This window comes from Poecilia latipinna, unplaced genomic scaffold (assembly GCF_001443285.1).
Source record: "Poecilia latipinna isolate Pla-1442-1.1 unplaced genomic scaffold, P_latipinna-1.0 Scaffold2932, whole genome shotgun sequence".
In the NCBI taxonomy this organism is placed as follows: Eukaryota; Metazoa; Chordata; class Actinopteri; order Cyprinodontiformes; family Poeciliidae; genus Poecilia; species Poecilia latipinna.
The window spans coordinates 75,856-88,859 of NW_015115548.1; the positions used below are offsets into that span (position 1 = coordinate 75,856).

The 13,004-nt window shown below is 37.8% G+C and overlaps 2 protein-coding genes across 6 annotated transcripts in view; one reads left to right on the plus strand and one right to left on the minus strand.

The window, feature by feature from the left end:
* immp2l (inner mitochondrial membrane peptidase subunit 2) overlaps positions 1–10,961 on the plus strand; it is a 19,310-nt gene extending 8,349 nt beyond the window's left edge. Inside the window, exons 1-6 of one of the 4 annotated variants that reach the window (XM_015022105.1) lie at positions 5,211–5,346; positions 6,110–6,251; positions 7,031–7,134; positions 7,984–8,049; positions 8,692–8,794; positions 10,231–10,961. In XM_015022105.1, the coding sequence (XP_014877591.1) occupies positions 6,117–6,251; positions 7,031–7,134; positions 7,984–8,049; positions 8,692–8,794; positions 10,231–10,356 (534 nt within the window). In that variant the 5' untranslated portion in view covers positions 5,211–5,346; positions 6,110–6,116 and the 3' untranslated portion in view covers positions 10,357–10,961. The other 3 variants (XM_015022102.1, XM_015022104.1, XM_015022106.1) reach the window with 3 other exon arrangements.
* LOC106939635 (zinc finger protein 277-like) lies at positions 1,042–4,453 on the minus strand. 2 transcript variants are annotated; one of them, XM_015022101.1, is made up of 6 exons: positions 4,208–4,448; positions 3,225–3,441; positions 3,058–3,146; positions 2,472–2,554; positions 1,910–2,001; positions 1,042–1,420 (listed from the first exon to the last, which is right to left on the minus strand). In XM_015022101.1, exons 1-6 carry the CDS (start codon positions 4,236–4,238, stop codon positions 1,306–1,308), a joined length of 627 nt encoding a protein of 208 aa, XP_014877587.1. In that variant the 5' UTR covers positions 4,239–4,448; the 3' UTR covers positions 1,042–1,305. The 2 variants fall into 2 exon arrangements, with proteins under 2 accessions (XP_014877587.1, XP_014877586.1); XM_015022100.1 differs by having other exon boundaries at positions 3,225–4,453.
* Positions 10,962–13,004: the final 2,043 nt, after the last annotated feature.

A 13,004-nucleotide genomic window follows, 5' to 3' on the forward strand; every position in this document is an offset into this window, starting at 1 on the left:
AATTACAAAGGTGAAGTGAAATATATTTAAGTGCAAGACATGATTTATTTGAATAGAGGAAGTCTTTTATTTTGAAGAATGCTTAAGGATCTGTTACTGTTTTGTCACTATCTTGCTTTGTTGACTTTTGATTGCTATTGGTTACGAACAGCTGTTGCCCGTTATCAGCTGACGCTGTTTTTTTTCCTCTTCAATAAATACTGAACAGAAAGGTTCAGTAAAAGAAATACGAGCCTCCGTCTTGTTTGAGAAGAAGCTTTACTCCGTAACATTTTGGTGCCGAAACCCGGGAATAAGAATTTTTTTTTTTTTTTTCTGAACGACGTGAAGCTACGGCTCAGTTTAGCAGCCAACATGACGGACATTTGACCAAGGAGAGTGATAGGGTGCTGCGCCAGATGACCTGGCCTCCACAGTCACCGGTCCTGAACCCAATCGAGATGGTTTGGGGTGAGCTTGGCCACAGAGTGAAGGCAAAAGGGCCAACAAGTGCTAAGCATCTCTGGGAACTCCTTCAAGACTGTTGGAAGACCATTTCAGGTGACTACCTCTTGAAGCTCATCAAGAGAATGCCAAGAGTGTGCGAAGCAGTAATCAAAGCAAAAGGTGGCTACTTTGAAGAACCTAGAATATAAGGCGTATTTTCAGTTGTTTCACACATTTTTGTTAAGTATATAATTCCACATGTGTTAATTCATAGTTTTGATGCCTTCAGTGTGAATCTACAATTTTCATAGTCATGAAAATGAAGAAAACTCTTTGAATGAAAAGGTGTGTCCAAACTTTTGGTCTGTACTGTAAATGTGATTAAAAACCAAAATCAGACGACTTCTACAACTGAGTAAGACTTTCCACTATTATTAAAGATACTGAGGTGAACTGAGTTCATGTTAGGCATGTACTAGAGATTATACTTGGAGAAAAGGTGCAAGTCCACAATGCAAATTTACACAGTAAAGTGAGACACGATTGTGCGTGCGTGTGTGCGGGCAACTGTTCTCATGACAGATGTCCTGACAGTATGGGAAAAAAACAAGACTAGTTTTTTTTACATCAACTTCTACCATGTTTTAAGCCTACATATTGGGTTCTAGTTGTGCACAGTGAGGAACCTCAGAGAAATCCAGGCTTCAGATGGTGTCCTTTGTGGTTTCTCCCCGCCCCCAACGTCCGATTAAAAATAAAACACCATATTTCCAAAGTTATTCTCTACATTGTAACCATTTGACACTGCTTATCTGTGGATGATTGAAAAATCTATTTAGCAGTTTTGTCAGAGAAACCAAGCTGCTATAGAGTCAGTTCTTACTTGTCTAGTTTATATTGTAGTGTGTCCAAGAACTCATTGCAGTACACAATGTTATCTGGCAGCCCAATGCTGAATGAGTGTTCTCTGGCCATGTGGTTCAGCAGACATGCCCTGAACACAGAATATGGAAAGGATCAATAATACGATAATAACTAAATGTCTGTTTACTCAAATAGACATTTGAGTAAACATTTGAGTAGAGCTGTTCGAACTTGTCCACATTTCCTTAAATGAAATCAAATGACATCAGACTTATATAGTATTTTTCAGGATCCTCAAAGACACTTGCAGTCATTCCCATTCATGCACATATTCACACATTTATGATGGCAAGCTACTGGACCGTAGCCACTGGGGCAGACTGACAGTAACAAGCCATCGGTCCTTCTGATCACCCTCAGCAGGCGAGGTGGGTGAAGTGCTTTGACCACAACGACAGACGGTTGGAGCAGAGATCAAACAGGTGACCCACCAATTGCAGGGAGAACTTCTGCTATCGGAGTTTGTTTGTAGGACTTAAGGAGTCGCCACTACAAATCACCTTACAAATCACACATGTCCTTATACACTCTCTTAGTGTTGACCCTGGTGCGTTCTCACCTGTTTCCAGTGCACTCCTCACTGCAGAATAAACAAAGACGATGGAAGTAGCAGTCGTCACGCTCCTTCTGTTGTTGCTCTAGGACCTCCTCCTAAAGTAAAGTGTTATTTTTAAGAAAGCAAATCTGAGAGAATTTTATAAACTGACAGAACTCTGATGTGCTCTGACACATCATCTATTAGCAGCAGTAAATATGCACATATATAGTATATCATTTTTACAGTTTGTAGCTGTGTGCCGTACTTCGTTTCAGCAGTCACTGTTTTAAAGCGTTTAAGGAATTTTGACCCAGGAATGGAATGCAAGAAATTACATTACAGAGACTAAATTTGTGGGGATCAATAATATAATCTGCAATAGCTGCAATCCTGCAATAAATTTCTGTCCCTGCCCTCACCTGATACATATTCTGCAACATACAAAAACAACAATTTATTGTAGTATTTTTTTTGTTGTTGTTTACAATGAACCATCAAAACTGATGACACCATATTTCCAAAGATGTAGCTGAAAAACTGTCCCAGTTGTCTTTTTAAAAAGTGTTGGGTTGCTGATCCTCACCAGTCGTTTCTGCTGGAGCCTCTCTCTAAGGATCCGGTCCTCTGGGAGGACATCACATAGCAGGAAGTAATCCTCCTGTTTCTCTGCAAGGTAAATAACTTGCTATCAGCAGTTAAGTCGTGTTCACAAACTTTCCTTTTTTACACTGATTAAAGCCTAAATTAAAAGTGAATTCTGGCTTTTCTCTGTCAATCAATCAATCAAGTTTATTTGTACAGTGCTTTTCAGCAACAGGGCAGTTCAAAGTGCAAACATTTAAACATCATAAACACATCATACAGTCAACAGTTGTGAAAACCAGTAACAGACATTACATTTTGTCAAGTGCCATCGTTGAAATCATCAATACAAACATGTTGGTTAATGTTCCTTTTTTTATGACACTAAAGCAACTCTAAACAGGTGGAATTCTAGACTTGATGTAAAGGAAATCATGTTTCAGCTGTTTTGCAGTTTTCTGGAAGTTTGTTCCAGATTTGAACAAACTTCCAGAAGCTGAATGCTGCTTCTCCATGTTTGACACTAAATACTAATTACATTGTCACTCTTGAGGAGGTCATGAATTGTTGTGTTCCAATGGACTCACCAACTGGGCCAGTGGAATTAGTCTTTATGACACTGCAGAAATCTGTGACTGGTTGTTCAAGGAACCTGCCCTTCCAGTAAACCAAGTACCTGACAAAGTGAACTCAGACAGCTCAGTGTGGTCACACATACATTTCTGTAACTCCACACAAAGGAAAAGAGCCCTACCTTGGGAGGCTGGCTATGAGCTTGATATCAGCGATGATCAGCTTGTGTTCCAGCAGCAGGTGTCTGAGCAGGGTGTCTTTCTGAAGCAGCGGGACAGACTCAGAGCAGAACAGACAGACCAGCAGCTCATCACTGGGATGCTGTACCACAATGGGAGTGCTGGGACTTCCAGCTCCAAGCTCTGGAAAACTCAAAGGTTCCAATATGCTGTCCCTGCCTGAAGGATAGTCATTTAAAACAAATCTAAAGGAGGGCTTACTAACGTGCATAAATAAGAGCAAACACAGCAGAGACCTAAGGAATGAATCTGACAGACGAAAATAAAATTTATGAACATGAAAGGTGGGAGTAAGCAAAGGCTTATTTCTAATATAGATCTTCTCTAATTATCTATTAGTCAATAGACAAATTAATAGTTAATCAAACCTTTGAGGCTAACCCTTTTCAGATCATAGTTCTGCAAAAAATAAAAAACAAAAATTGCGAACACACTTAATAAAAGTCGATTCAGTGAGTTCACTGACCCTGTGTGAATAATAATGGAAAGCTTTATTCCACCTAATGCATGCATACATGCTGGTGTTGGTCCTTTGTATTATTGTACTTTATCAAGTCCAAGAGAGAGTTTGTGTACGGGTATGAATTTGATCTGTGGGCTTGTCTTAAAATTGAGTTAAATGTAAATTCGTTTCAACTAAACTGAACTTAAGATCCTTTTTGATGTACAATAGAGCTGTGGGCTCCGAAAGATTCAAACCCCTTTTTTCACAGATTAGCTGCTTTCTGGCTGCCTTTTTAAATGTACAGAGACAATAACAGCATGTCAAAAGGTTTAAATCAAAAGCTAATGTATGCAGTGAAGGATGAATTGAAAAGTGAATGTAGTTCCTGCTGCTTTCGTTCACTACCACACAATGTGCGTACTTAAAACATATCAACTCTTTCAGTGAATGGCCACAGCCAGGTGTCAAACTTTAACATACCACAGTCTGCTGTTCGCTCGCAGGCGGCCATAACGGATTTTACGTAGGGATATTTCTTCCTTTGTGTTTTTTTGGCGATTGGCAAACCAACTTAAAGGGCATTTACCGCCACCTACCGGACTGGAGTGTGGACGTCAATTGATAATCAGAGGGAATTTATAACATCAAATAGTGTCATACATACCTGTCAAGTCCCTTTTTTTGGACGGGAACTGCCGTATTTTACCCTTCTTTCCCGCCGTGCTCCCGTATTATTATCTTCCCGTATTGTAACATATTCCCCCCTACGGTGTGTGTGTGTGTGTGTGTGTGTGTGTGTGTGTGTGTGTGTGTGTGTGTGTGTGTGTGTATATATATATATATATATATATATATATATATATATATATATATACATATGTAATATCTAGAATAACTGAAATTACTCAAATCGTACCTGAAAATAACATACATTTTTTGAACTTTAGCTCATGTCAGGGGTGACGAAGTTCAGCATTAAGAGCCAAATTAAGCTCATTATCACAGTAAAGAGCCACACAGCAATTTCAAGATCAGCTTTATACCACTTGGTTCACTTTCTTAGATTTTTATTTTAATCTCTTTTATTTATTTTAATTTTTAGAACTTCCAGTCATTTGAGATCTCGAGATATAAAAGGCATTATAAAATAAATCTATTATTATTATTATTATTAGTAGTAGTAGTAGTAGTGTTAACATCCATCACTACTGTTTTGAAACAAAAGTCTAGAACAATGAACCTTGATGGATCCTACATAGTCCTGAATATCCATATTTATTACTGCATATTGATCTGACATACCATTATGTCTGTTATTGTTACTGATAGCAATAATGTTAACACTAACAATATTATAAGCTCAATAAAATGGTGATTGACTGTTTGACAGATGTTTATTTGAGTTCAGCCAGCAAACTGATTAATTAGCAGAGTATCTGTTAATATAGGCTGCTACTTGCCTACTAAACATTACGTGTTTATCTATCTAAAATTGTTTTCATGAATTCCCGCTTTTCCAAGTTTAGCTATTTTATTCAGAAAGAACGTGGCAGGCTTTAAGACCCAGAGCACCACACATATAGTTGGATTAAAAAGGAAGTCACGTTGCTATTTCTTGGGTAGGTGTATTTTAGCTTTTCAAACTTAGCCGCTGTTTATTATTTTTGTTTTTTAAAGAAAACTCGTCATTTCCGATTACTTTGGAGAGTATTTTAACTAGAGAGCATCTGAACTGTTTGTCCTGTATATTCTTCAGTGCTCTCTGGGCCTCTTTACGAACTAACTCCCTGTTAACTGTAGGGGCTAGATGTTAGCACCAGCAGCTCTGCCTGTCAGCAGCAGGAAAAGGTGAACAGGATGAGGCTTAAAGATGGGTCAGTGGTTGCTGATGCATGTTGCTTTTGTGTTTGCCTACAAATATCTCATTAGAAACATATCTCCACATCGTTTATAAAACAATTGAAAGGTGAGAAAATGTGTAATTACTTATCATATAAACCAAAAATGTTACAAGAAATTAATAAGGAACACTGACATCAATTTTCTTCCCCTCTATCCTGAGAAGAAAACATTTGTTTAAAAATCATGACGGCATCTCTAAAGGAAATAAGAACAAAATCGCTTTCTATTCCACTCCCACAAAAAAATGACATAATTATTTATGAAGTTTTCCCTGTAATGACTTTCTGCAAAATATATCAAATAAATATAAATTCTTGGTTTACACCACTGCGCCACACGACGCCTGTTCTCAGACCCTTTGAAGCTCTTATTCACTCTTAATTCTTCTCTGATATAATATCTAATCTTCTTCTGATTATTATTATTGGCGTCAAGAGTTCTGATTTTGTTTAGTTTATTTTGTTGTATTTTCCTTTCCAGTTACCATATGGCACAGCAAACATCAGCAGGACAGCGCTACTTACAAACTTTCATTAGTGGATTCTTTGTTGCTGTTCCCGTCACAGTTACTATCCTAGATAAACTGGCGTATGTGGCTCGAGTGGAAGGAGCATCCATGCAGGTGAGACTGCATGACTCATCAAGGTGATGAATATCTATTTGTGGAAACATTTTACTAACACCTGGGCAAAGAATTATCACAGCATCTTAAAGTTTAGATGTGGTGGCCCTGAGAGTTGGCTTAAAAGTAACATTTTGATGTGATCAGCCATTTTTTCTGAACCTCCATGGCAATCCACATGGACTCATTCTGAAGAAAATCTCACCAGTAAGGACAGGTATCTGGTCCCTCACATTTCCTCCTGTCTGGCTGGGACACTGGTTTTCGTCAAGTTGTCTTTGGTACCATCAGGTTCCTGTCCATGTGTCAAATGTACCTGATAATCTGGTGTTGCTAACTTTTGTTTTAGTTAAAGCACAGTGTGGAGTACCAATGTGGATGGCATGTTGGTGTACTTTTGTGATCAATGGTTGTTTGGAAGAAACACTGCAGAAACACCTGATTTGGTGGACTGATGCAACTGTTAGGCAGAGAAAAACAGCTCCAAATGTAACAATCTGTTTTGAAATTGTATACTGTTAATATTTGCCAAAAGAGGGTAATATTCCAGTAATCTGAACATTTTTAATTTGACTCGTTTTAAGCTGATAAAGTCAGCTAAAACAGACTGTTAGCTTCATGTTTTCACAACTCTTATGATTTATTTTAATTTCCAATAAGATCCTGGTAATATGGCATCTTTCTACTGCAGAGAAAGGAACTGTTACAATTGAAAACTTCAAAGAAGCTCTCTCAAAAGTCTTTTAACTAACGTTTAACTTTTTTTTATTTCTGAACAGCCATTCCTTAACCCAGATGTGGGAGCCCAGTCTGATGTTGTCTTGCTGAATCGTTGGAGTGTAAGAAACAACCAAGTTCAAAGAGGGGACATTGTCTCTGTTGTGTGAGTAAATGCCACAGTCTTTATGAACATGCATTGAAGTTTATTTTTAGGTTGTTTTTTTCTGTTTTATTCTTTTTAAAAATACAACACATACACACCACCTATATTAAAGCTTTACATTACTTTTGTTTAATAAATCTCATTTACTTTTCTCACAAGTAGTAATTAACTTCACACATTGCCTTTTTCACATTACCATCCTAATGAAGACAACCAAGGTCCAGTGTATTAAAGAGGATAAATCAATTGTTTTAAAGCTTTACAGCATTTAGCTGCATGTTAACTGATAAAAACATCAAAATGTACACTGATTTTAACTTAACCCTTGTATGTAGAAATGGGGTCCAACCGACCCCACACACATAAAACTTGTATAATTTGCCATAGTCCTCTACGTTTGCCTCAGTCCTCGCATGCACAAAGGTTGAGAATAATCAAAAATACAATTAAAGACTTACAAAAATATATAGAATTTAACATGGCATTGTTTCCACTTTAACTTCTGAATTCCCACACTTTATGAACAAAGAATAGTTTCTCTACCTTAAGCTTCGGCTGGACTCACTTTACCTTCTTGCTTTGAGATACTTTATGAATCAACAAGCAACTGAATATTCAAACAAAAGCAAAATAAAACTCCTGAAACCCAGAGTTAATAAGATATCACAGTTCTTCCAGTCACCTAACCTCCTGGGACTTCCCAAACCTTCAAACCTTCAAAAACTTAGAGACTTGCCAGCACACTTGCTGATTACAGGATCATTCAATAGTGGATGCAATTATGTTCTCACCTGTTGTGCCTGTTACTATTAATTATTACATATTAATTTGCTTAATTATTTAATTCAGTTCCCCTAGAAATCCCAAGCAGAAGATCATCAAGCGTGTCATTGGCCTAGAGGGAGACTTCATCAGGTAGGAATGTTTTCCCAGTTCTCTTGCAGTAGCCTCAAACTGTTTTTAATCATTTACCAGAGGCATGCTAACTGTATATTACTTGGAAAAGAAACAGTCATTAAAACCACAACCATGCACCGATCACAGGGAAATCCTTTTTTTTTTTGTTATGTTTTCTTTTGTAGCAACAAACACACATTATGTTGTGGTTATAGCCAGGTATTTCTTCCTATTTAACTCTTTAAGACAGTCAGAATTTTCTCTTATAAACTGATTTTTAAAGTTTATCAATTACAAAGTAGTTACATAGTACACAAACAATTACAAATATTTCTGGATTTTCAACACTTTACCTGGATTTTCAACACTTTTTGTTGTTCTTGTTAGCAAAAAATACTTGATGTGTTTTAAAACTAACACCACCTGTTTCGCAAAGACCAATCAATCAATCATCTGCCACGCTTATCCTTGTTGGGTAGTGAGGATGCTGGTTCCTATCTTCAGAGGTTTGGTAAAAAAGGGAGGAAGAGAAAAGACTAGAGAAAACCAAACAAGCTCAATATGCTATCACTTTCTAAAGCCATATATTATTTATTTATTTATTTTTGCAAGAAAGTATTCAATAACTTATATTTTACTTTTCTCTGATCATTTCTACAGGACTCTAAGCTACAAGAATCGATATGTGCGGGTCCCTAACGGTCATTTGTGGATAGAGGGGGATCATCGTGGACACAGTCTGGACAGCAACTGCTTTGGACCGGTATAAACAATAACAATTATGATATCCATACGGGGGAGTAAATGGACTGAACTTTTATAGCACTTTTTCAGTCATTTTTGACCACTGAAAGCACTTTACACTATAGTCACATTCACCCATTCGCACTCACAAACACATTTATACACCGATCAGTAGGCAATTTGGGGTTAAGTGCCTAAGTGCAGGAGGAAGCTGGAATCAAACCTACAACCTTCCTATCGCAAGACAACTACTCTACCCACAGAGCCACAGTCGCCCCATAACAGACAAAAGTTATACTTCACAGGTAATATCTTCTTAGTGTGCCCTTTCCATCTTATCCAAACTTTCAAGAAAATCAGTCCTGATTCCTGACCATATTTTTTACTGATATGATCACAAAATGATTGTGACCATATTTTTTACTGAAGAGGAAGAAAACTCTCACTTATTGTCGACGTTTATTAATTCAACCTGGAAAGAGGGAAAGTAGCTATTGATAAATAAACTTTGGTGCTTGGACATGGCACTGGTAATCGCTGCTGTGGTTAGAGACGTCTTCCTCTAGGGGCCCAGACTGAAAGGGAACTGAAGAACTCCAGTTGAAGTTGAAGGTGGAGTAGGGGTGGAGGTGACTTGAAGATCGACTGAGGAGCAGGTGAGAGGACGCCGGACTTTATGAAGGAATCGAAGCCTGATGATTGGTGGATAGAGTAAAAGACGTGGACCAACAGACTGCAGAGGAGGAGCCTGGTGAGGTGAAAAGTCTTCCAGTTTGAAATTACACCTAGGCTAAATTTCAACCTGGAAAGACTCATACACAGAGGAATTAGCTATTAGATTAGCTATTTGACGAATAATAATCTTTGGAGCTCGGACCCCGGCAGAAGACATGGCACTGGTAACCGCCGTCAGAGAGAATGAGCTGCTGTGGATTAGAGACGTCTTCCCCCAAAAAATCCTTTCCGAATCTCAAATTATGCACACATGCATCTTTCTGACCAGGAGCTGACTGTGTGTTGAAGAGTTATGGACTGGACGCTGTGGAGCGCGTCTGGTTCAGAAGCGCAATCCAAACTTTTAGTTGAGCCTTTAATTCCAGATTGTAGGGCTGTCCCAGCCAGACAGCAAGCAACTTGAAAAACTTGACTGGCAGCCAATCAGAAAGATGAGCATGGTAAATAACATTTCAATAAATTATTTTGGCTTATATTTTATAATAATGTTTGTGAAACAGATTACATTGTAATCAAAACAGATTTTTAAAACTGTTATCAATTTTGAATTAATTCTTTCATTATTATTTTAACATTTTTTCCTCATCATCCCCCCAACTTTCTGAGTTTTGGAGGGAAAAAAGACAAGACAAAACATAACAATGTACCAGAGTATGAATTCTGACCTTTGAATATTAAAACTGATTAAAAACATTTTTTTTTATTTCCCTTCCTCCTTAGGTGTCACTGGGGCTCCTGCATGGCAGGGCCTCCCACATCATCTGGCCACCAAATCGTTGGCAACGCATTAAACCATCTCTACCGCCAAACAGAGAACCACTGGATGCTGAAGAAGATGATGAATAAAAAAAAGATGAAATAGCTTTTGTACAAATTTTTTTAAGCAAACGCTGTACCAATATCTATTTCCTCAGTATGTGATCGTTTGAATTCGAATATTCAAGTGCTTTGATTGGGTTGCTTGTTTTTGTGTTCTTTTAATCACTGTAAAGTAAACCGTTGGTATTTCCAACTTGGAACTATTTTCTCTGAGGTTGTCAGCTTTTGAAGCTTCAAACCTGAATACAGTTATAATCCCGAACATTTTCCTTTGAAACTGAATTTTACACATTGACATTCAATAGAGCAGAGGACTTCAACGTGGAGGTTGGAGTCACGACCCCTCGGTGGGTCTCAGCTTTGCTCTGACTCACCTCTGATTGAGACATTTTTTGTAGATTTTTAAAAATTTTAAAGTTATGTCTTTAAATCCACATCAACATTAATCTAACATGTAACAAATCAGTAAATGAGCATATCAGAAATGCACACATTCAGGGAGCAAAGATCTGTTTATTATGTTAAAAGTTTTTCATTTTATGCAAAATAAGTTGTTTTTTTAATGGCAGTTGCAAAATTAGGCTTTCATTTGTGTATTCAATCTGATGTTGGTTATGTTTTTTCCTAGGATTTAATTTCTACCTTTCAGTTCCATCCACTGCAGTTTAATCTTGTCTGAAGTTAAAATTTGCTGCTGGCTTCTAATTGTATGGTGGTAACATCCATCCATTTTCTCTACACTCTTGTCCCTTAGTGGGGTCAGGAGGGTTGCTGGTGCCCATCTCCAGCTTCGTTCCAGGAGAGAGGCAGGGTACACCCTGGACAGGTTGCCAGTCTGTCACAGGGCAAACAACCATGCACACACAGTACCAATTAACCTGACAGTCATGTTTTTGGACTGTGGGAGGAAGCTGGAGTACCTGGAGAGAACCCACCATGCACAGGGAGAACATGCAAACTCCATGCAGAAAGACTGTGGCTGGGAATTGAACCAAGAACCTTCTTGTTGCAAGGCAACAGCTCTACCAACTGCGCCACTGTGCAGCCCCTGGTAGTAACATTGCCGTCCAATTAGGGGGCAGCGTGAACCCACCGAGGCGCCGACGTTATAAACTCCGCTCTTTCAACCGGATTTTATAGTGATAGTGGTCAACAACAGGACCAACCAACTAATATTTTTCTAATATTCACACGGAAGAACTTCTGATGTCAAATTCACACATCTGAGTGTGAATTTTCCACTGGGCTCCATTTGGCCTGCTTCACATCAAACAAATGAAGCCCAGATGAAGTGTGTTCTGTTTTGCGGGTCACTAGTACAACCTCACTGCTGCTATTTATCACTTGAACTGTTCTGTGCATTTTTATATATTTTTCAATTGAAATTAAGGAAGGTCCAGTCTGAGTGCATGAAGTTTATGTTGTGTTGACTATAGCAATTAGAGCAAAATATTAAAGTGCAGTAAAAACAGACCAAATAGATAATAGGTTCTCTGGACACTTTATTCATTAGAAGTAGAAAATGATTGATCAGTCTGTGCCTCTATCTAAGCAGATGTTCTCTTTCATTGGCAACAAATATCTGATTCAAGGAAACTGCTTCCATTGTGGTGAGATGTATGGCCTTGTTAAAATAAAATATTAGTTATAGAGTGAAACATCTCTTCTAGAGCTTCTTTAAACTGTCACTGAAAACCTCTGCTAGAAATGTCTGAGATGTCTTGGTAGAATTTCCTTGATAACATTTGCAGATTAAAACATCTTATGATTTAATGTTAAGTGCTCTAATGATGTACTTTAAGAAATAAGATAATAAAAAATGTGTGTTGTCCTGAAATAAATTAAAATGTGATTACTTTGTTTGACAGTCTAGGCCAAAATATATTACCATTTGCAAATCTGGTAGAAATTTCTTTTGATTTTAGAAATTTAAAAATTTTCAGATACTCAAAAACCCAAATAAAAGTTCTCCTCAAAATGAACAAGGGGAAGGCAATACGTCAATTGGATTGATAAAGAATGATGCCCTTTAGTTATTAACAGGCTTTTAGATCAAAATTACATACAACTGGAAAAAGCCAACACAGCAGAAAATCTTTTAACAGAGTGCCTGAAAAATAATAATAAAAAAAGGAATTGGTGGGAGCTGTACAGAAGGTAATGCCAAGAACCTCAATGAACTTAGCCAGTTTTGGAAAATTCTCCAAAATTCATTCATAAAATGACAAGCATACAAACAGGGGCGCCGCCAGGAATTGTGGGCCCCCTGACAAAAAATTTGTTTGGGCCCCCCTACGCAGCTGCTGCTACAATTTTTTGAGTCTATTTGACCCATAAAATGCATCACAATTTTAAAGGCTTGCATCTGCCTTGCTTTCTTTGGTTCAATACTGATAATTAGCACAATATTTACTGCTCATGAATTTAACATCCAACAGTCCACATACAGTTTGCAAGTAGGTTGCTTACATTTTTTTCTATTAGTTTTAGATACTGAAATGTCTTTCCCCAGGAGCAACAGTCAAAAGCAACGTGCAACTACACATAAAGCAATCCAGACTTCTCAAAAATGCTACGTAGCTGCATTTTATTCAAGCTGCAGTACATAACTTCAATAAAAAATATGTTTTCTCCATATTTGTTAAAGCTGTCATGATGTCATAGTAGTTTGTTAT